General features: G+C 38.0%; 1 protein-coding gene across 13 annotated transcripts in view; it reads left to right on the top strand.

Annotated features, from left to right (window-relative positions):
• The window catches only part of SCN2A (sodium voltage-gated channel alpha subunit 2), a 91413-nt gene that overhangs the window by 50376 nt on the left and 17642 nt on the right, over positions 1-23395 (top strand). For 11 of the 13 annotated variants that reach the window (XM_067549335.1, XM_067549336.1, XM_067549332.1 and 8 more), the window contains exons 17-20: positions 9865-9985; positions 11130-11284; positions 12401-12574; positions 17968-18090. In XM_067549335.1, the coding sequence (XP_067405436.1) occupies positions 9865-9985; positions 11130-11284; positions 12401-12574; positions 17968-18090 (573 nt within the window). The remainder of the gene's footprint in view (positions 1-9864; positions 9986-11129; positions 11285-12400; positions 12575-17967; positions 18091-23395) is intronic. The other 2 variants (XM_067549337.1, XM_067549338.1) reach the window with 1 other exon arrangement.

The following is a 23395-nucleotide window of genomic DNA, read 5'->3' as shown; positions in this document are numbered from 1 at the left end:
TGAAGTTAGGCTTACTGGCCTGTAGTTGTCAGGATCACCTCTGGAGACTTTTTTAAAAATCAGCATCACATTAGCTATTCCCCAGTCATCTGGTATAGAAGCTGATTTAAATAATAGTACATACCACAATTAGTGTTCTGCAATTTCATTTTTGAATTCCTTCAGAACTCTTGGGTGAATATCATCTGGTCCTGGGGACTTATTACTGCTTAATTTATTCATTTGTTTCAAAACCTCTTCTACTGACACTTCAGTCTGGGACAGTTTATCAGATTTGTCACATAAAAAGAATGGCTCAGGTGTGGAACTCCCCCCTCACATCCTCTGCCATGAAGACTGATGCAAAGAATTAGTTTAGCTTCTCTGCAATGGCCTTGTCTTCCTTGAGTGCTCCTTTAGCACATGATCATCCAGTGACCCCACTGATTGGTTGGTTCCTGCTTCTGACATACTTAAATAGTTTTTGCTGTTTGTTTTTGTGTCTATTTCTAGTTGTTCTTCAAATTCTTTTTTGGTCTGCCTAATTATACTTTTACATGTGATTTGCCAGAGTTTATGCTCCTTCCTATTTTCCTCAGTAGGACTTGACTTCCAATTTTAAAAGATGTCTTTTTGTCTCTAACTGCCTTTTACTCTGTTATTTAGCCACAGATTTTGCTGATCCTTTCCCCATGCAAATAGGACAATTAACATATATGGGGCTACTAGTATGGGTAAAAAGTACTCACATCAATGAGGGTTTGCAGAATTGGGCCCCATCTTATTATCACATAACATATTGGTACTCTGGCTTAGTCTAGCACCCAATGAAAACAAAATAAATTTCTCATTCGTTTGTTGAACATTGCCTCAGGCCCTTAGACTCTATGGCAATGGGTGCTATAGAAATCTCTAAAATAGTAATCTATTAGATTTCCCGCCAAAGTGTAGGTTTCAGGATAATAATTTTACCAAAAATATTCATCTGATTTTTTTTTTAAATTCTTAATACAAATGGAAGCATCTTCTAGAGCTATTGTAATCATGTTATAATGTATTTTTTTATTTTAATCAGGATTCAAAGGTCTAAAAAGCATTTATTATTTTACACTTTTACACTTCATTATATTTCTCAGAATGTACTTAAAATAAATGTTTGAATTCTTTAATCAGTCAGTATGTTTGTATAACAGCTTCCAGAGCAGAAAAGCAGAGATACTTGCTATCTTGAACTTCATTTCCTACCATTCTTACTTCTCACAGGCATAAAATCAAGCTGGATCAGTCAAGACTGCAGCTCTGTTGCTTTTTTTACCAGGCAGAGCAACGCATCACCAATTTTTACACAGGTTATCTAAACAAGTTATAAATACATATGATCACTTTTCTAATGGATATTGATTGGCCTGCATGCTACTCAGCTATGTTTCTTGCCCATCCATTGCAATATAGTAGAAACATTCACAGCTGCTCTTTGCTGAGTCATGTGACTCACATCACCGCATGAGCAGGCAAGATTGGCAACCCGAGTATTTTTATGAATCAGATGCTGACTTATCTAAGAACTTTTTAATTATATTCTAACTAATTTTTTAAATGAATGCTATGTAAATTTTCCATATTTGATTATAAAGTTTTGGGATTTAGTTTTGAAGTAGCTAAGTACAAGAGAGACCAGGTAGAATATTGTTTCTCATAATCATAAAAAAGGAACCTTTTTTTAATCAGCCTATGAGTAAGTTATATTGATAATAGAAAGCTGTTTGATCTTTTGGAATTTTATCATACTACCATATTTTAGTTTTTCATGAAGGTAATTTGCAAATTCAATTAACTGTCCACTTGTCCTTAATTGTTTATACTTTTTATCTTCAGAAATATTTGTTGTTCTCCAAATCTTGTATAGCAATTTAATTATTATTGACGATATCATGCAGTAACAAAAGCACCTATAGCATGAATTTTAATTTAATTTGCACAATCAAAATATGTTACCATCATCTGGTAAGACAAAACTGATATTCTGTCAGTCAAACATTTGGAATCCTGTTTTGCTCACAGTTTCACACGCACTCCTATCGAAGTCTGGAGGTGCAGAGAGGGAGCTGATGGCAAAATCTAGCCCATTTTGATCATCATGGAGCCTTTTAATTTATACAAGTAGGCTGCCTATTCTAAAAATTGGCAAAAAAAAAATCTAAAACTGATAAAACTGCCTGTAGTGAGGAAGCTGAACATATTTTCATTTTCATCTGAGTTACAAGTACAATGAAAAATATTCTGATCAGCAAGATATCATTGACTTTGAACCAAGAGGTCTCCTCTTTTCTTCTGTCCTCTATCTCACCTACTCAACATTACCATGCTATTTATTTCATGAAGCAATATATGATGCTGCATTCAATCTGTAACATCACAAAACACACTGTAAATCAGCTGAATGAAAATGTCAACGTTGACTGCATTAGAGGTGGTGAAATTCTGTGCAGTAAATAACTTACTGTCAACAGTCTGTGATGTTATAATTATTCATTATCATTATTTAATAAATACTTGTGTGAAAAAAATTAACCTGTGGATTGTTCATAAATTGGTCACAGAATATTGGTATTTTGTAATTCCACGCTATATTATGAGTCAATTAATCACAGGTTATTGTTTTTTCTCCCTAAACTTTATAAACAGGAGCTCCTTTCTCTGTTAGAGAATTATCCATGAACATTCATGATGGTTTGTGCAAAAGTAAACCGTTTTTAAAGAAGCCTTTAGAGTACCTCCAGTACCTTTTGTAGATATTTGCACCGCTATTCATATCTGGTGGTTGCCCAAATGTTCACAAATGGGCAGATCAAATGAGTTGTGAATATCAGCAAAGTATAGCAGTGGGTTTAGCATAAGAATTCCCATTAATTGTGGGTTTTTTTATGGTATTTACCCAACTATAGTCAATAACTACTAGTTTGCCTTTAGCTGTGATCTCCCATTTCTGTGAACTCTTATGCCCTGGTATGTTAAGGCTATAAAGAGTGACAGCCAAATTCTGCTTTTAGTTACATTAGTGGAGTTGCAATGGTGTATGCTGAAATTAGAAACCGGACCTGAAGGTCTAAAGTTAAATTCTTTTTAGCCACTTGGTGTTTTTAATTGGTGATATATTGATATTGAAATTGATTGTATCTATTTGGCTATAACATCACCATTTTAATCACAGATCATCTCATTTACCTGTTGGTATTGCATAGATACCTAAGTGAGGTGGGTTAAAAATGAGAAATTAGGAAACTATTGTTTCTGTTATTTTAAATATTTTTTCTATAGCTATTTGGAAAACCCCCCAGGGTGTTTGTCTGCACCACTTTCCTACTCCCTCTTGTTCAACTCTTTGCTTCCTTAGTCCCTTTCACCCTGATTTCAGGTTTTTCAATGGCATCCTGGCCAATTATGAAATTTCAGACATTCATTAAAAAAATTAAACTGAGAGCTGTTTTATGCTTTCAGCTTATCATTTAATTAAAACATAAAAGCTAAAAGTTCCAAGGGGCTTGGATATAAGTGAAGCAAAATTATATAAATCCGTGAGATGTGTGTGAAGTTCAAAAGAGAAATCATATCTAAAACCTCTTGACTTAGACTTGGTTGCTATGTTTTGTAGTCCTTCCCTGGTGGCCAGATTGCTTTCAACTTTTCATTTCTATTTAAAAAGCTAAACTTCTAGCTATCGTACTGTATTGTACTTGATCGTACTGCTAATTGAAGTGTGACTGGAGGTGTTACTGGTAAATGTGACATTTTAAAGATACATATACTTAAAAAGGGGACTGTTCCAGGCAAAACGGGATGCATGGTCACCCTAATAATGTGGGATAAATGTAGTTCTTTGGAATACTGATGTTCAGAGAAGAAGTTATCAGGTGTTGGAGGTATGCCTAGATAATAAGTTGGGGGTTTAACTATTCCTAAAAGAGCATAGTTAGCAAGCGCAGTGTCTAGCTCTCAATTTGGCTTGCATGTATGCTGCCATCCGCAGGAACCACAGTAATAGTAAAAAGGACCCACATATTAAACCAGTGTTAGTGTGTGGTAGTGGCCTGACCTGTGCTAATATGTCTCTTCTGCTGGATGCAGAGAGAGTAATGCAACATTTTTCCTCCTCCCCCACCCCCGTGTCAGATGCCTCATAGGATTTAGCTTTCTAGCTGCAAAATGGTTGTTACTGAAAAGTTGCTATTTTTGTTTACAGTATTTTAAACCATCCCATTTTTATAAAACCATTTTAATGACTGCTTGTTTTAAAAATGTTGAAGTAACTTTTCTTGGCCCACTGAATTTAGTTGCTATGGTTTGACATCTTAATTACTGCAGATGATGCCTCGTAAACAACTTTCTAAGTATGCTTTGTTCTATTAACAATCATAGAGAACGCTACAATATAAACGTAGTATGAAAAAAACCATAGAGACACAGAATGACTGAGTAATCTTTACAATATTTAGAACTTTCCCCCTCACATAATTTTTTTTCAGTTTAACATATCGTTGTTAAAATTTTCCTTCTGCAGATAATACTGACTCGTAAGTTTCAGTTGGGTAATTTTCTTAATATAATTGTTGATAGAGCAACCTTGTCTAAGACATACAGGAACAGCATGCTAAGGAAATACATTTTCTGTGACATCAAGAGTGGAAAAGTAACAGAGCCCTCAGTGGGACAAGACAGTTTAAAATATTTTTGTTTTGTTTCAAATACCAACTGCTATTGGCTCTGTTCATTATTTTGGTAAGCAGACTGTAAATCTGCCTACCTTAACTCATGTGATTATAATTACAGCTCTTTACAAGAAGCATACCAGATTTTCAGTGAGAAGAGACTAGTAAGACCCAATTTACCATCCATAAAATTCAAATACTGACCCTGCATTAATAAAGACTGATTGCTAATATTCTTGATAATTAATTGTCATACTATACTGTGTTTCTGCTTGATCATTCTCTTCTCATTCTTGTTATTCTTAATCTTCCATTTTGAGTTATCTATCAGTCTTTAAAATATTTACTGAATAAATCTAATGTAACTTCAGTGATAAGAACTTATTATTCATTCTTGCAATGACCTCCTGCTGAATTAACATATTTCACAATGGATAAGTTTCTAAGCTCTTTACTTTCTATTTACAAAAATGAACAATAGGTTTTTCAAATTTCAGTTTATTTTTTTAACCAGGTCATAATTTTTGTTTGCTCTGCTAATGCTGCAGCATTTTTTGCTATAAATGCTGCCCAGGTCGGAATGATGCAAGCAAAATCTTATTGCAAAGAGAGTATTTTCCTTGATTTTAAAGTTATTTAATTATTGTATTATTAAGAGGTAATTTTAATGCTGTGATATAAATTAATTTACTTGGAATGTACTTTGATGTTTATCTTATTTATGGCTTTTCCTGAAATTAATGATTGGTATTCACACTAAGTCAAGCTCTGTGGTCCTTACTTGAGAACTACAGAATCTGGCCCTTTACTTATCAATTTTACCATTATAGAGGCAGTATTCCAAAACAGCTAAATTGCTGTGTCAAAAATGCATTTTCTGTAATTGTACATATACTACACTAGAATACTAATTGAATTTATGTCATTATTAAATTCTGTTACTTTAATTATTTGTGTTGCACAATATCCATACACAGCAAATTTGATATCTTCATAAAGAATACACTGGGTGATTTATGATCTCATATTTGTGGATAGGACCCCCCACTGACTCCCCTGTGAAGGTCATGGATGGACAGAAGGCCAGAATTTAGTCTTATATGTGTAGGTTTGGATTTTCAAAGAAGCCTAAAGTAGTTAGGCACCCATATTCCATTGAAATTACATGCATAGTACACACTGAACTAATTTTTCAAACTTGCAGGACCTTTCTCTAAACCTTGGCCATAAGGCTGGTATATATAGGTCATGGAAATCAAAGAAGTTAAGCCTATGTCAAATCCTCACCACTCTAAACCTTTCCATATAGTATCTGCTAAGCATTAAGACCTGTCAACAGGGAGCTCCTGAAAAAGTCAGCACTGCTAGGTATGACAAGGAGAGGAATTCAGAGATTATCTCCATCCAACTATTTCTGTACCATTCAAATGAGCTGGAGCTGCAGTTAACATTGTGTACTTTTAATGTTGAGAAGAAAATTGTGTGTCTTCCATTATGACTGGGCATAAATGAGTGAAAATCAGCTAAGTAATTTTTTATATCATACAGTGTATGTTCATATTGCGCATGTGAAAAGACTCTGTTCACTTCTTTGAGATGCTAAGCTAACTGTAGGGTTTGGAAATAGAAGAATGACCCGTAGAAAGAGAAAACATTAAGAATTTATAGGAGAAGGATTATCCCTGTATCTCTAGGAATATAGTAGGTCTTCCTTTGGGAACTCACCAAGGAATAAGGTTTAGGTAAAAATGAGACAAAATGACCATTACAGTGATTACCTTGAGCGATTTGAAAAGTGTAAAAAAAAGCAAACATGATATATTTGTAAGTGTTGTGGATTTCATTATCCTTGTCCAGTTTAGTAATAGACATTTCAAACACTACTGATTTATTGTAAATGAGTAGAACTAGTCACTCTGGGCTCCATCCTGATCCTAAATTGCTCACAGAATTTCCATGAGCATCCCAGATTCTACAGACCTGTTCCAAATGGTCACTTTGCACCACAAGCAGGCCAAAGCACCTAATAAGCAGACTGTAGGACTATCCACTCTATCATATACTCTGGGCCATTTCTCACTAATATATCTGCCTGGAATGGGTTACAGCACTCACACACATTTACCTTTAAAGTTTTCTGGATGAAGAGTAGTCCAGTGGTTTGCATCCCCCTTTCCTATAACAATACCTAAAAATGCTAATGCAGTGGCTCTCAACCTTTCCAGACTACTATTCCCCTTCATGAGTCTGATTTGTCTTGAGTACCCTCAAGTTTCACCTCACTTAAAAACTACTTGCTTACAAAATCAGACATAAAAATACAAAAGTGTCATAGCACACTATTACTGAAAAATTGCTTACTTTCTCATTTTTACCATATAATTATAAAATAAATCAGTTGGAATGTAAATATTGTACTTACGTTTCAGTTTATAGTATATAGAGCAGTATAAACAAGTCATTGTCTGTATGAAATTTTAGTTTGTACTGATTTCACTAGTGCTTTTTATGTAGTCTGTTGTAAAATTAAGCAAATATCTAGATGAGTTGATGTACCCCCTGCAAGACCTCTGCATACTCCTGGTTGAGATCCACTGTGCTAGTGCACCAGCAAACGTAAAATTCCTGAATATTTGAGTCTATAATCATTATTACAATTTTCACATTGAGCATAGTACAAAACAGTCCCCACAATACAGTCAGTATCCTGTGAGATTTTGCAATATTTTATTTTGTAGCATTTAATCATGGACACTAGACTCTCTGCTAAGTAATTTGGAGGTTCCTGCAATTTTTGTTAGTTTGCAGCTTATCGACTAACGAAGGCCCAGACCTGCATATAGGGTTTACATTCAAAATTCCCCCTGGCTAGAGTGTCTGGGTAGTAGTAAACCTGGTATGTTAGATGCTAACTTGCATAGCACTTTCAGAGACCTTCCATATAAGGGATCTTTGTAAATCATGTATATTGCAGAAAGATTAGGTAATCTTGACTAAAGAAAACATGATTTCCAGAAATGCAAAAATTGTAGTATATTTATGTTTTCCTGGTATATTTTCTTTATGCAACATTGTTAAATATTTTGCTGTAAATAGTTTTGCTAGATTGGAAGGATTTATTTATAAATAAGACAATATAAAATTAAATCAAAAGTAATTTGTCTGCTTATGTAATAAAAGCATCAAATATTATTCACCTCATACAAGTCACCATTGACTTCAACTGGATTACTTAAATAAAGTGATCAAAATTTGGCCCAAAGTTTGGGCATTCTAGATGGGTCAATTATACCAGTTTTAATTATGGGAATCAATCAATTTCATATAATCACAGTATACAATTTGATTTCACCAATATAACAGCTACACTCTAAAGATTATAAACCTGACACTGCTCTGAAATTACACTGGTGTTAATCTATTGAAATCAATGAAATTACAACATGGTAAAACTTGAATACGTGAGAGGCATATCAGTTCCCTTTAATCCTAAAGAATATACTGTATTTCATGTTCAGTATTAAAATAGTTTGTCTGCTTTCTGTGTTCACAAATTAAGATGAACAGAAGATAAAATGATTTTATTTTTAACTAACTTTCTTTACAAGCATTAAAAATAGTTGAAGCTCCATAAGAACATTCTTCCCAGGAATAATGCCTCTAACCTAAGCTTCAAAAGTGTCAGCAAAGTAGAGGAGGTGTCTTTAATGCTGCAGTGCAACAACCATCTGTCTGACATTAACTTCACATAAATATGTGCTCTCAATCTGCTTACATCATTCCCTTTCTAAAATTAGCTATTTATCAATGCAGCAATTTTACTGATGTTATGCATTCCATGGTAATAACATTGTAAGAGGTCATAGAATGCTGTGATCAAAACTACTTTTACTTAGTATGGTACTCATATTTGTCCATTGCTAAACATGATATCCTAGTGTAAAAGAACAAAGTTGAAGATTTGGATTACATCACTCACTTTGGGTCATTGATGCAATGTTCTTTTATTACAATTGTCTCTAAAAAGGATTTGATTTCATTTCAGTTGTCCTAAAAACATGAACATCTCTGCTTACTTATATATTAACTGGACATGTATGTATACTGTACCAGAGTAACAAGTAGTTTCAGAATGCACAATAGACTGTATAAGTGTGTTGGCAAAAGAGAATGCAAAATAATGGCTATTGCTCTAAAATTAATGTGCTGCTCTTTCTTTCTGAAAATCTAGAAACTTGGAAGTATTTATAAACAACTGGTAATATGTGTTTTCATGTCAATGAGATGAACAAGTTTAAATGTAAACTTTTTAGATTTGATAGAATGCCATCTACATTAGACATGAAAATACTGCTATGCAGTTTTCTATTGGTTTGGTCATAATGTTGGAAAAAGTATGTGCTATCCACAGTATAACCTAGTGATAATCAGACCTCAGTGGTTTAGAGCCAAATTAGCGATCAACATTCCCCAAAAGAGCCACAGTAATGTGAATTCATTGTTTCATTTACTATAGTACTATATAGTCATATTTAAACAGTATGACCAAGGAAATATTTAGTTTGTATATATCTATGTCTATATCTATCTATATATATATATATAATGTTATAGATATATTTTTTCCCAGCAAAATGACTGATCAAATATTATTTTATCAACTACAAATGGTTAATAATATAGTAAAAGCATCCTGATTGGTTAATAATTTAGATTGGTAAATAATTAAATCACACAATGTAAAGAGCCGTTGGAGACACATTAAAAAGCCACTTGTGGCTCGTCAGCCTCAGTCTGAATATCACTGGTATAGTCTACAATACAGCAACATGATTGGTATAACCTAACAGCAGAATGTACTCAAGCACCTAATTTTAACTGTACTAAAATTTTATTTCAAAATTCTCATAAATGGTGCAGGAAATAGCCAAATTATTCTGGCGATTCCCTGTATGAAGATATTAGAATCCTTTTACTAGGAAAAAAGACGTGTGATGTAGCTTCTAATCTTGTGACCTTGCCCGTAGTAAAGCAGTTTGTCATTATCTATGTAATACGCTTTTAATTTAAGAGCGCTGAAATACATGCAGAGTGTTTTGTTATGCACTACAAATATTAATTTTCTGTTTAAAATAAATGTAATGGTTAAAAAAACAGTTATGCTGGCTTTTATTTACAGAAGCTAAATGCATCCAGCTCATCTGAAGGCAGTACAGTTGATATTGGACTTCCTCAAGAAGGAGAACAACCAGAGATAGAACCTGAAGAAGCTCTTGAACCAGAAGCCTGTTTTACAGAAGGTAAGTGAACCAAATTGTTGTCTAGCACAGATATTCTCAGCTGGGCATCTGGTTTCAGAGGTCTGCCATGCAGGGCACATGTTAGATTGGCTGGGGTGTAGGGCAGAAAACCCAAGCCCTGCCATGGTGGGGCTGAAAAACAGTTGTGGCATGGGTGGGCTGTGGAGTTTTTATAGCATGTTGCAGGGCCTCAGAAAGAAAAAAGTTAAAAACCCCTGATCCAGACCACAAGTGTGTGTCTAACCTGTTCTTAAAAACCTCCAATGATGGAGATTCCACAGTCTCCCAAGGTAATTTATTCCTACCCTTACAGTTAGGAAGTTTTTTCAAATGTCTAATCTATATCTCCCTTGCTGGATAAGAAGAACGATTTTTCACCCTCTTTTTTATAACAACCTTTACCTACTTGAAGATTTATGTCCCTTCTCAGTCTTCTCTTATCCAGACTAAACAAACTAGTTTTTTCAGTCTTCATGTTTTCTAGACCTTTAATAATTTTTTTGCTCTCCTCTGGACTTTCTCCAATTTGTCCACATCCTTCCCAAAATGTGGTTCCCAGAACTGGACACAATACTCCAGTTGAGGCCTTCTCAGTGCTGAGTAGACTGGATGAATTACTTTTTTTGTTTTCCTTACAACTAAAGCCTGAACCCCACCTCAGCAGGGCTGAAGCCATGGTGGGGCTGAAGCCTGAGCCCTGCCGTGGCAGGGTTGAAAAACAGTTGTTGTGACACAGGTGGGCTGTGGAGTTTTTATAGCATATTGTGGTGGCCTCAGAAAGAAAAAGGTTGAGAACCCCCGGTTTAGCAGAATGTTTTGCTTCCTTGAACTGCCCATTAATGCCACCAATATTGCTAGCAAGCTCCGTGTTATGTTAGTATCCCCTTCAGAGGTGTTGCAGCAGGCATACAGCTCTGGAAGTTCCAATGGTACCTAGTAGGTATCATAAAAATATGTTATACAAATCTTATTTTTCCTGCAAAAAAGTGAGACTAATGTGCTGAAGAATACCGAGGTTCACTTGTTTACAGACATCCCTTAGAATAACTCTAGAGTTAGTTTAAATGGATATCAGTTAATTAATGCTTCAGAATATATTGTTACCTTATTTTTATGTCTCACAACTTAATATCCCATTTGCCAGGATGTGTACGGAAGTTCAAGTGCTGTCAAGTCAGCATAGAAGATGGGAAAGGAAAAATATGGTGGAATCTTAGGAAAACCTGCTACAAGATAGTTGAACACAACTGGTTTGAGACCTTCATTGTCTTCATGATTCTCCTCAGCAGTGGTGCTCTGGTAATTGTAATGTGAAACAACTGAGATACATGTTAACATTAAGCTTTTAGAATGGTGGTTAATCATATAGATATCTTTAGTATAGTTTTCTTCCACTGGACAAAAAAATCCCAATTCAGAAATGTCATCATATCTCCATAGAAGCTGTCTCAAGGAACATTTGGAATTTAAGGTAGTATATATGGAAGTTCTTGATGGCTATAAATGCAACAAGCATGGAGGATTGAATATTAGTTGTAAATTGAAATAGGAGCCTAGTTATATCAGCCAACCATCCAAATATCCTCACTTACTCTTTGTTAATGACTTTTTTCTCTGTTTTCCTTAAACAGAAATAGAACAAATTGTTAGTTTCCTTGTGTTTCTGTAATATTTAAATGAACTATAACAGATCCAGGAGTGCACTATCAGCAGATTGAAATGTCATATGGAGATCTCAGGTGCAGAAGTGATTAATTCAAATGTTTAGTTTCCAGGCTGGAATGAAAGCAGGTGCACTGCATAAATGCTTCAGTAGTTAATACTCCATAATAAGTATAGAACATACTGTACTAACTAAAGTTGTGTTTAAATGCATATGTTGTTGACAGGGTTGTTGCACAGTTTCTTTGTCAAGTGCAAACAGAGTTTTTTGCCTGGGAGCTGTTACAAAACCATGCTGAAGACTGTTTTGCTAGTTAATCTAATTCATTGGTATGATTATCAGTAAATCCCTGTCCACAATAGTCAGGACTAGATCCTGCTTGCAACAACCATGACATAGTTGTAGCTAGCAGAGTTCACATCCCAAATTCAACAGATTTTTATCTAAGGGAAGAGATCAAAGAGATCTATTGGAGTGAGCTTTATGGATCATCATTCATCTTGGCTGAATATGATAATAGGCATGAAAGGAGAGAATGTGTTATACAAAGTGAAGGAGAAATGGTGCCTCCTGTTCTAACTGGGAAGAGAAAGTATGTGTGGATGCGAGGGATACGGGGTGGAACTATGGTGTGTTATCTGCATATCATCTTACGAAAAAAAGAATACTGGATATTTTACTCAGCCCCTGTGACCTACATAGGAAACTGTTAAGCTGTATAAGCGCTTCATATGCAAATATTTTGTTCACAGGCTTTTGAAGATATATACATCGAACAGCGCAAGACTATCAAAACTATGCTGGAATATGCTGACAAGGTCTTCACTTATATCTTCATTCTGGAAATGCTTCTAAAATGGGTGGCTTATGGTTTTCAAATGTATTTCACTAATGCCTGGTGCTGGCTGGACTTCCTGATTGTTGATGTATGTATTCTCTTTTATATACTGTATTACAAGTCCATCATGCTTGGTAATTCACAATATTACATCTCAGTTATATTTTGTCATTGATTTTTAAGCCAAACATGATTTTCTCTTCCTCTTTTCTTTGTAGTATGGAAATGATGTCATTCATCATCTTGTTTTTTATATTATGTGGACTTTGAATATTTGTTAACAAGGTTATTTTGCAGGGCTTTTTTATTAATACTCTAACCACAGTTGTGATAAACACTATATTCTTTAATCAGTATCATCTCAAAGTAAGGCACAGCCCCCTGCTTTTTTTCCTGCAGCAGCATACCAGGGCCAGAAAAACCATTTAGGGATTGCAGGAGAATTCTCCTGGCACAGGTACTATATAGACCCAGAGGTGTCCTAGGTGTCATAACCCCCAATTTAGGGCATGTTCCTGGAGCAGGGCTGGATGGCACAGGAAGTGGTATGCTGGTAGCTGGAGGGGAATCCCCAAACACAAGCAGCTCTGGAGGTTTTCAGTGGTTGCAGACTATGGATCAGCCGACAGGCAGCCTGGGGACTGCACCTCAATAGGGAGGATGCAAAAGATGGCTTGACAACACTTTCCTCTCTGCTGTACAGGGCCTCCAGGAGGTGCAACACAAAATCACAACCTTAATTTTTGGTCAGTTTTGGGAATCTATAAGAACACATCAAACAAGAAGAAAGTTTTTGATAAAACACTGGCAAAATTACAAGAAAAACAGTCATTTTTTGTTTATATGAGTAAACCAACAATTCATGAAAAATTGAATGGGTTATATATGTTTTAATCTGCAGCTTCTCGTATTCGGGAGACCAAGAACATGTTTAACCATAAATCAAACATTTTTACACCTACAAAAAGAATAAGCTCACTTGTCAACCAAGAAACAAGTGAATATTTTTTGTGCCTGTGAAATGCTGTCATGTAGGTGCCAAATTGTTCAGGAGAGAGACTAATGAGGGCAAAGTGAATGCTGCAGTTATTGAAATGACTCAGCTAGTAGAGCAATATGCTGTAATGTGGGAAAACTGATGGTTTTTTGTCCCTGAGAGGAAAAGATGCTGCCCACAGGCCAATATCTGTTTTCAGTTATATGTATGCAATGCTTATGGAATCAAAGATCAGAATATGTCCTGAATCACTTGTTTACTCACTCTAGTGACCAATAGTGGAGCTGTATAGCAACTGTCATATATGTCTTACTCCCTAGATCCAAGGCAAGTGCAATGATCTGATGGAGCTTGTAACATTTGCTTCAGAGAGCTTTTCAGACATATGAATATGTTTACGTGCACTAATAAGAATGTGGCCCATGGTATACAAAAGTTGCTTGCATGCGCACAGAGTATTTTGAGTTTGCTATTATGGACATCTTAACAGCCGGTGGGCTAGAGCATCAGCTGATCTAAATCAGCATCGATGGAGTTGTACAAATTTACAATAGCTGAGACTCTGGCCCTTTATATTCTCTTTTGCTCTCCATACTGGGTTTGGACAGGACAAAAATAAAGGTTGCTAAGATGTGTTGGGCAGGTGGAAAGAAGGAAACATTGAACAAGGAGCTGTTATTGTGACGATACCAAATTCCTCCTTTGGCTATGGCCAGTCCTGTCCAGCGTGTTTTAATATTAATGAATTTTGAAGAAATATTGATGAAGAGTAATTGCGGTGTTTATTTGTCAAATTTTCTAGCTGTTTAACTTATCTACCAACAGACTAGGTCAATGCTGTCCAAGCCAGAATTGATGAAGGAAGTCAATGTGCTTAAAAGAGCCTACAGGGAATTTAATGAAGTGTAGATCTGACTAGCTGTTAAGTTCCTTCTCTCTACTAAGAAACTAGTTGATTCTGTTGCACAGCTTCTCTCATTATTCATCGCTAAGGGGCTAATCCCCCCCACCCAGGAATTCAATGGCAGTCCAGTGTTGTTGCTGGAGACTTCAGGACTAAGCTCTGCCCTTCAGTTTACACCACCAGATTTTCTGCCTGTGGCAGTGGAAAAAGTTGGCAATTCGGTTTCTTTGGATCATTTTGTTTTAATACTTTTATTTTACTTTGTTTTGTGCAGTTGCAATTTATAATCTTCTTCCTCCTTCTCCTCCCCCCGATCATGTAAATAACAACATGGTGGATCTGGCACTACAGTGCCTCCCTGATGGACTCCTCTGCACCCACTCAGTCAGGGCAGAGGATTGATGTTCCTTATGTGAGGCAGCACTAACAGACTCTAGAGAGAGTGAAGTATGCCTTGCCTGTTCCCAGCCAGCCAAACCCTTGCACTGCCAGGGTACAGGGATCAGAGTTGGTCCCGAATGTCTGGTCTCCACCTTTCTCTGAGAAGTTGCAGTTCCTATACAGAAAAGCCCAATCAGGAGTTTCTGAGCTTTAGGAAAGTGTCTAAGGGTGAGGAGGAAGCTATCCAGCCTGCTCAGAGGGTAAGTCCTGGAACAGACCTGAACTTGAGGAGGAAAAAAAACCCTGAAAGAATCCAGAGATGCCTTGTCCCCCAAGATACTGAAGTGGGGCCTCAGCTTCCTGGGGAAAGAAGCAGGGGTCCTATACCATTCCCCTTCCTCCAACTATGAATTGTAGGATTCTCCTGATATTCAGGGGTAAGTCCTGAAAACACCCAAAATTTCGGGTCCCAAAAAGGCAAAAGGAAGTGTGTCCTTTGCAGGGCAGCAATTGGTGTTGTTAATGAACAAAGGGGGTGAAAAATTGGCTTAAATGCCTTCTTTTTTGCCTCTTCCCTGGAGGGAGTGTTTGCTGAGGCTTTTCTCCTACACAGAGTCTTTTTCACAGTGTTCTGTCATGCTCATTGTCCATGTCACCCTGCAGCATGTCTGGGCATGTGGAGAAGCCTGTTGCTTGTGTTCAGGCTACAGCCTAATGGAAGATGTGCCTGATTGGCTTTCAGCCCAAGGACCTTCTGCCAGGGAAAGGGGCTCAGATTTCAGGCAGCTGTAGAATGGGAATTGTGCCTTCGGATCAGATATAAACCCTGCTCCACTAGGAAAAGAGGTTCAGACTCTGAAAGGCAGGAAAGGGTCTCTTTTCTCTATCCCTCCCCTGCTTCACAGACTGGCTCCACATTAAAGCCTTAGGAACACTCGCTCCAGACATATGAGGATTCCACTCACCAGGAAGCTGCACCTTCATGGGATTACAATATGAAATCCATTCCCTTGTTCAAAGATATTCCTGATTTACTGTGTAAAGTCTCGAGTGGTAATAGGTTGCTTCTACAGTACTTTCTTGAGTGCTAGCCAGCCTTTGGGAACAAGCAGGCATCCTTTCATGCTTCCAGCATTATCTAGCCAGCTACTTCCACAATTGAGGTATGTGTAGCAGTAGCCTCCCTCTGTTGTGTGATCCCCATGCCAGGATGAATAGTGTTCTACCTCCCCCTGTAAACAGCCAGGGAAGAAGTACTACAGCTGCATCAACAAAAAAAGAGAGGGTGTCAGTTAGTGGTTTGCAAGGAACTCATTAATAAAATATTATTAATAAAATAACTTCCCTTCTGATTATTATTAGGTACTTGTATTCCTTTCCATGTTTCCTTTGAGGGCATCATAAGATTCATTGAGGACATTTAATTAAACAAATGCCCCCTCAACCCTGTTCTGCATGCTCCAGCTGGAAACTGGGTATAAGAGAAAGCCAAGCAACTCAGACATGGCTGGCTGCTGGAGAGGGAGAATGCAGACTGCCAGCTCTCTCCCAGGAGCTGGTGCAAACTCTAATTCCAGACCTAAGGCATGCTGAGCCCCAGGCAGATTCCAGGCCAGTGGATGAACCCAGAGACAGGACTGACCAAGCCACCAGAAGGGGGAACTGGCTGAAGACCCTGGCGAACTGTGGATCATCACCATGGGAGATGGTAGGAAGTAGCCTAGGGACTTGAACGGTGCTGCGGGGGGAGAATCAGGGAACCAGTCAGCGTATTTTGGGAGGATCCCTGCTAATTTGGTGGCGAGTACTCCAGCCACTGTCAGGGCCCTGGGCTGGGGCTCAGAAGAGCAGAGAGAGCCTAAGCCCCCCATCCCAGGTGCCGCACATCCCTAGGCAGTGTCCCGCTACCCCAATGTGCCAATAGGCCACATTTTCCCACCGAGGTCGACAACCCGATTGACTCCAGCTAATCCTTGGAAGTTTGTAGCATGAATGGACTCTAAAGCTAGAGCTCTAAAGATATTTCTCAAGCATATGGAATACATATGCCAATTGTGTCCTGTTAATCTCATTCTACCTAGAATGCCAAGTCCTTAGGGCCTCAAGGTTGCTACAGGCAAGATGTAAATATCCAGTACTAGTTGGCTTGCTAGGCATCTGAGAAACTATTCACAGAAGTCTCTAGAAACACTAGTGGGGAAATATATGAGCCTCATCTGAGGAAGATTTGCAAAATAATTTTCTGTTTCTTCACAAAGCCATTATTTCGTAGGAAGGTGCTACTTGGTTGGTTCCCACATATTTCCTTAGTTTATAAAGCTCTTGCTTTTTAGGGTGGCTATTATTCTACTATAATGGTCCTTTGCCTCTCTACTTCTGGGATTCATTGCTCACTACTTCCCATTAGTAATGAATGAAAAGAGAAGAAGTGCAACAGAATGAAAAATGTTTTTCTTTCTGTTAACCACTTCTCCCCGAATTCAACCCACATTGGTAGTCTGGTAAATGACCAGAATATAAATTGAAATTGTTCTCTAAAGGGAGTGTTAGCCATATATAATCTTAAGGTTAATTTAATATGTAATATCAAATTGGCTTAATACTAATAATTGGAGTGCTATTATGTCGTGGAAGAACTCTTCTGGTGGCCTGAGCTGAAGGACAGAACTTAGTTCTGGAGCCTCTAGCAGCTACATTGGACCATCTCCGAATTACACAGTGGAGGGCGGGGGGCATTAGCCCATTAGAAATGAATTTGGGGAGAAACTGTAGCAGAAAATTATCTGGTAAGACATTTTTCATTTATCAGTCTTCAACAATGCTGTGGCTCTTGAGTGAGACACTTTGGACACTAGAAAGTCACTATTGATTGTGGGTCAAATTAATTCAGTTACATTTTTGGAGGTTCATTTTATGTGTATGACTTCATTTTCCACTGAATATTGACCATTATGTGTGAACTTATAAAGCATTTATATACTCTTGTGCCAACAGGATTTAAGTGACAGGTGTCCTGTAACACACTTTTGTTCTACTTTGACTGATTTAAAAGAACTCTCCTAGGCTATATAAGGATCCCTGGAGAGAGAGGTCCAACCTTCATTCTTCTTGGGAAGTTCATTGCACAAACCATTCCTGGTGTATGTATAGGAGGGTATATAAGATGAATGAGTATTATTGCTTTTCTGTTTTTATATAGGTCTCTTTGGTTAGCTTAACAGCTAATGCCTTGGGCTACTCAGAACTTGGTGCGATTAAATCCCTTAGGACATTAAGAGCTTTGAGACCTCTAAGAGCCTTGTCAAGATTTGAAGGGATGAGGGTAAGACCAAATGAAATAATCTGAAATAATGCATGCCTAAAAAGAAACCATGCATGCAGAATAAGGAATCACAAATCCATGCAGAAATGCTGCACCATTATTTTCTCTCTTGCATATTTATCACTAACAAATAAGCATAAGGCTTCATCTGCTTATGTAAATTCATATGTTATATGTCACATTAATATGCTCGTGTAGGTTATTTTAGCTCCCAGATTTGGAATTTTCCTGAGGGACCTAGGAATTATCAACTGCATGGATGTATTGTGAATTCCTAAAACTATAGTACTAAGTTAAAGTTAAAGTTGAACTGATCCCATATAATTCACTCCTGATATGCTTACTGCAAGTTTTATATGTGTGTGTGTGACCTCATGCACATCTACAGGAATTTAATTCTTTTAATATATTTTTAGAATTTTAGCATATTTTTAATAGAGAATTGCAATGAGTTTTTGTTAGAAGTTCAGATCTTTGTTTTTTTTATTACATTAATCTTTCCTCATATGAAAGCTGTTCCACACACCTAATCATTTTTGTTGCCCTTCTCTGCACCTTTTCCAATTCTAATATATCTTTTTTGAGATGGGGCGACCAGAACTGCATGCAGTATTCAAGATGTGGATGTACCATGGATTTATATAGAGGCAATATGGTATTTTCTGCCTTATTATCTATCTGTTTCCTAATGGTTCCTAACATTGTGTTAGCTTTTTTGACTGTCACGCACATTAAGCGGATGTTTTCAGAGAACTATCCACAATGGCTCCAAGATCTCTTTCTTGAGCACTAACAGCTAATGTAGACCCCTCATTTTTTATGTGTAGTTGGGATTATGTTTTCCAATGTGCATTACTTTGTATTTATCAACATTGGACTCATCTTCTTTAGGATCCTCTGAAAATCAGTGTTCAAAACACTTTAACACCTTTGACAGTCTTTGAACCAATTATCAAACTAATTCTGAAGCTACTTAATTTCTTCAGCACAGCACTGTGACATCAATTTTCTAAGACATTTGTTGATGTCAGGCTGCCTGGAGTGGCTCACGACTGTGCATGCCAACTTCAGGGCAGACTGTTACAAACCAGGGCACAAACCACAAATTGGTTGTGTGTTATATAATTAGATTTTACCAGCCAAGTATCAAGTGTGAACTTCTCAAGCACTATAACAGCCTTAACATGGAGTCACAGACAGTCCCCTGGAGCACTCAGGTCTAGCTTGCCACCCAGTTAAACCTGCCTTTGTAATAGATGGTCCCTTACACCAAAAATCACAACAATATTCAGGTTACTCCAAGCCCTAAAGAACCGGTCACTTACCCCTGGTCAATTGTACCTTAGATCTCACACCAGAGACAACGCTTATAGCCAATCCTATAATAAACTAACTAAAGATTTATTAACTAGGAAAAAGAAATGAGTTATTTACAAGGTTAAAGCAGGTAAATCTACACACACAAATGAATTACATTCTTAGGGTCCAAAAAGTAATAGAAGCTGCTGTAATGTGCAAGCTCTACATGTCCTGTAGGGCTAAATGTCTTGGGGGTCTCTTGCTTATGCTTAGAAACATTGCCCTCTCCAAATTCCAAGCGGGATAGAGATACAGCTCCTTCTGGTCAGAGATTTTTATTCCTTTCTCCAGAGTTCAAACTGTGATGGGGTGAGGGTTGGTGTATGTCTCTCTTCATGTGTGTGGGGGGAGCAATCAACAAAGTTGAGTCTTTTCTCCATTGATATTCCACAATGGTTCATCTGGTGTCTATAGGCCTTCTTTTCTTGTGCAGGAGATGACACCTCTTGTGAAAAACTAGTATTTCACACTTGGTAATGCTTCTCTCCTGAGTATGGGGATTTCCAGTTTCATAGTAAACACTTTTACAATTACAAAGCAAACACTTAAATATCACCTTATGACATAGATATTATAAATGAGATTAATGCATGTAGCAAATCACAAGCATTTCATAAAGTCCAAACACTAAACACATTCTTATAAACTTAACATATATTTTAACAATGCTAACACACAGATCCAGACTGGTTTCCAGTTATGTATTTGTCAGTGTTCAGTGAGGTCTGTGGGCCTGGGCATGAACTGATGCCTGGTCTGCAAGCATCACAGTTGACAGGTCAGAAAGTTTAATAGTTCACTGCCGAACTGTCTGTGAAAAAGTTTGCATCCGCCTAACAATATAATATTTTAAATATTTAAAAATATTGTATCTTGTGTTGTAACTTTAAGCAGTTTCAAAGTTGCAGGAAGAGGTTTGTCTTGTACAGCAAACCTTTCACAAGCTTTCCCAGCCAGCTGTTTTGAAACACCTGACTCTGCTCAGATTGGCTAGGACATACACCTGCTCTTGATAGAAATGTATTCCTCTGCACTTCTGGAGGAATATGCTGGAACTAAGGCGCCCCAAGGATCTTATACTGTTTATCACAAACCTAATAGATCTCCTCGACATTGCCACTAAAATGGTAATCAGTACAATAATTAAGTGTTAAATAATAAAATGTTCTGTATATGCAGTAAGGAGCTACAATAGAAGAGTAAGAATAGCAAGGCGAAAAAGCACTGCCTTTCATGAAGGATTTAGTGTGACTCTGAATCCCATACTATCTATACTGTTGTAAATTCTTCCTAGATTAAGGTTATTTGAACACAGTGTACTCACCTGATCACTGTCTACCAGTATCTACATGGGGGGAGATTTCTGACGGTAGAAAAATGGCATAATGAGTTGCAATGGCTGAAGCTAGACAAATTCAGATTAGAAGCAAGGTGTAGTTTTTAACAGTAAGGTAATTAACCACTGGAATAAATTGCCTAGGGACGTTATGGATTCTTCATCACTTGAAGTCTTTAAATCAACACAGTGTTTAATGTAGATCAAATTCAAGTTATGGGATTGATGCAGAAATTACCAAGTGAGATTCTATGGTTTACATTATAGTCTGAACACTCTCATATGATCATAATGGTCCCTTCTAGCCTTAAAATCTGTGAATCTATGAAGTAGCAATATTACAATATAATATTATATACAAATGAGTATGATGCTGATAGTTATTTCCAGTGAGCATTAATATTGTGTTATTTATACATGTGCAGGAAATTCCACTTTACACCTTTTAAAACCATGGGTGTAGTTTGGAGTGATGGGAGGGGTGAGTTGCCCCCCCACCAACTGCAAGCCTCGGGCAAGCGCAGAATTTGCCTCCCACCCCCACATGTGCAGCCTTGTTGGCCTGACTGGAAGTGCCTTCCCAAATGTAGAAGTCAAACTATACCTGTGTTTAAAACTGCCAAATTATTCTTTATAGGCCAGATTTACCACACCTCCCTGATCCAGTGTGGACCACCAAGACCCACTGAGTCCAGAAGGGATTCACCCTGAAGGAGGGCATGTGGTTTTCCAATTAGCACTTTCTGTCAGTGTTCTTGATGGAAGAAAGAAATTTTAATTTGCAGATGGGACATCTGGCAGACTGCAGTGCACTTAAGTGTTGTGCTGAATCATGATCTGGTTATGCCTGCTTCTTGACCAGTACCATTTATTGGTCAATGTTGGCCCTCTGTTGTCTAATTTTTTCTAACAATGGGGGAAAGTCAATGACCTCTTTCTGCACTGCTGTGTTATCTTCGCAGGGGAACTTTTTGTTGCCAGGAACCTGTCCACCAATTTTTACACCCATGGAAGCCAGGATGTATCTAGCCCAATGTTTTTCTTGATGCTTTGTTTTATGTTTTGTGCTTCATCAAAGATTTATAATATAAGCTGGTGCTACAGCTTCAGGACTCAGATTGAATAAGGAAAAAAATAGGTCAGCTGTGGAAATGCAGCAATTATGGAAGGAAAATACATGACTGGCCATACAGCTGTAAGAGAGAGAGAGATACAGACCCCTTGGGTGTAATGAGATACAATCTCAGAGGCCAAATGCCTTCTGTAGGTAAAAGATCCTTTATATCTTCATTACTATTCTCCCTGATCCATGGAATTATACTTTATGAAATGGCAGAGTCCTATTTTTATGTAAAACTGTCAATGGGTATGAGATCCTAAAAGAGTCTGTTAAGAATATATTTAATTTTTTAAAAGGTTTTTAAATATTACTTACAATTGTGGAAAGTATTTAGAATATCTATAATGTGGCCAAATCTTTCAGCCCTTTATTTTTACAGTCAAAATGCCCACAGAAATCAATGGGAGCTTTCCCTCAATGAGGCTTAAAGGATCTAGACCACTAATTTCAGATACTAAATTATTACAGTATCATTGAATGGTTAATTTCCATGGGTCTGAATATCCCTCTGTGACATCACCCAGGGTACTGCGGACTGTGGAATTGCTGTACCCCTTAATACTCCACTCTGGTGTACACTATGCCCTGCTTTGCTGTGTGAGCTGCCACTCTGCCCACTCACCCAAGCCTCTAGCATGCAAGTCACCCCCAGACATCTATCAGAATGCTGTGCCCAGCCATTCTTGCACTATATATAGGGTGACACCAATGTATCCCTTGCACCCCAGAAATGTATCATCTTGTACTGCTCAGTTACTTACTGAGCAATAGAAGGTCATAAAGTCTGTCATTTTATTCAGGAAAATGAACATGCACCAGCCTTAATTAGATTCCCCAAGTCCTTCAACCAAAAACACACTGGTTTAGATAAAACATCAAAATAAGTTTATTAACTACAGAAAGATAGATTTTAAGTGATTATAAATGGGGTAGGCATAGAACAGTGGTCCTCAAACTTTTGATTCCTGTGCTTATCCCTGTCCGCCCCGCCCCACTTCCCTCCAGCTGAGGCTGGGAGTAGGGCTACAGTCGGGCCAGGGCTATGGGTGGGAGCTGGGTCACAGTTGGGGGGCTGTGGTTGGGACTGGCGGTGGGCCCTGGCTGCTGAGAGCCAGGTGGAGGCTGGGTGCTGAGACTGAGGGCGGGTGCCAAGGCCAGCCGCTGAGGCCTGGGGTTGGGAACTGCAGCTTCCGGTGGGGGGAGGAGGGCAGGAGGTGAGGTGAGGCCAGGCTGTGGCCAGGCATCGCAACTGGGAATGTGGGTCAGGCAGTGGGGACCAAGGCCACGGCTGGGGCTGGCTGGGTGGCACTCCCTCCCCGCCCCCATGGGGGCAGGCCCAGGCCCACACCTGGCCATGCTCCTCCAAATGTTCCCGCATGCCGCACAGACTGAAGATCTCTGGCGTAGAAGATTAGAGCTAGTTACAAAAAGAAATAAAAGATAAAAACTGCAAACTGTTTACTAAACTTTACCAAGGCTAATTTTGAAGC

Source organism: Emydura macquarii, unplaced genomic scaffold, assembly GCF_026122565.2.
Source record: "Emydura macquarii macquarii isolate MOO-44397 ecotype Brisbane River unplaced genomic scaffold, CSIRO-AGI_Emac_v2 contig_1253, whole genome shotgun sequence".
Lineage (NCBI taxonomy): Eukaryota > Metazoa > Chordata > Testudines > Chelidae > Emydura > Emydura macquarii.
Note: the sequence above shows the minus strand (reverse complement) of the source record. Positions and strands in the feature narration are given on the sequence as shown.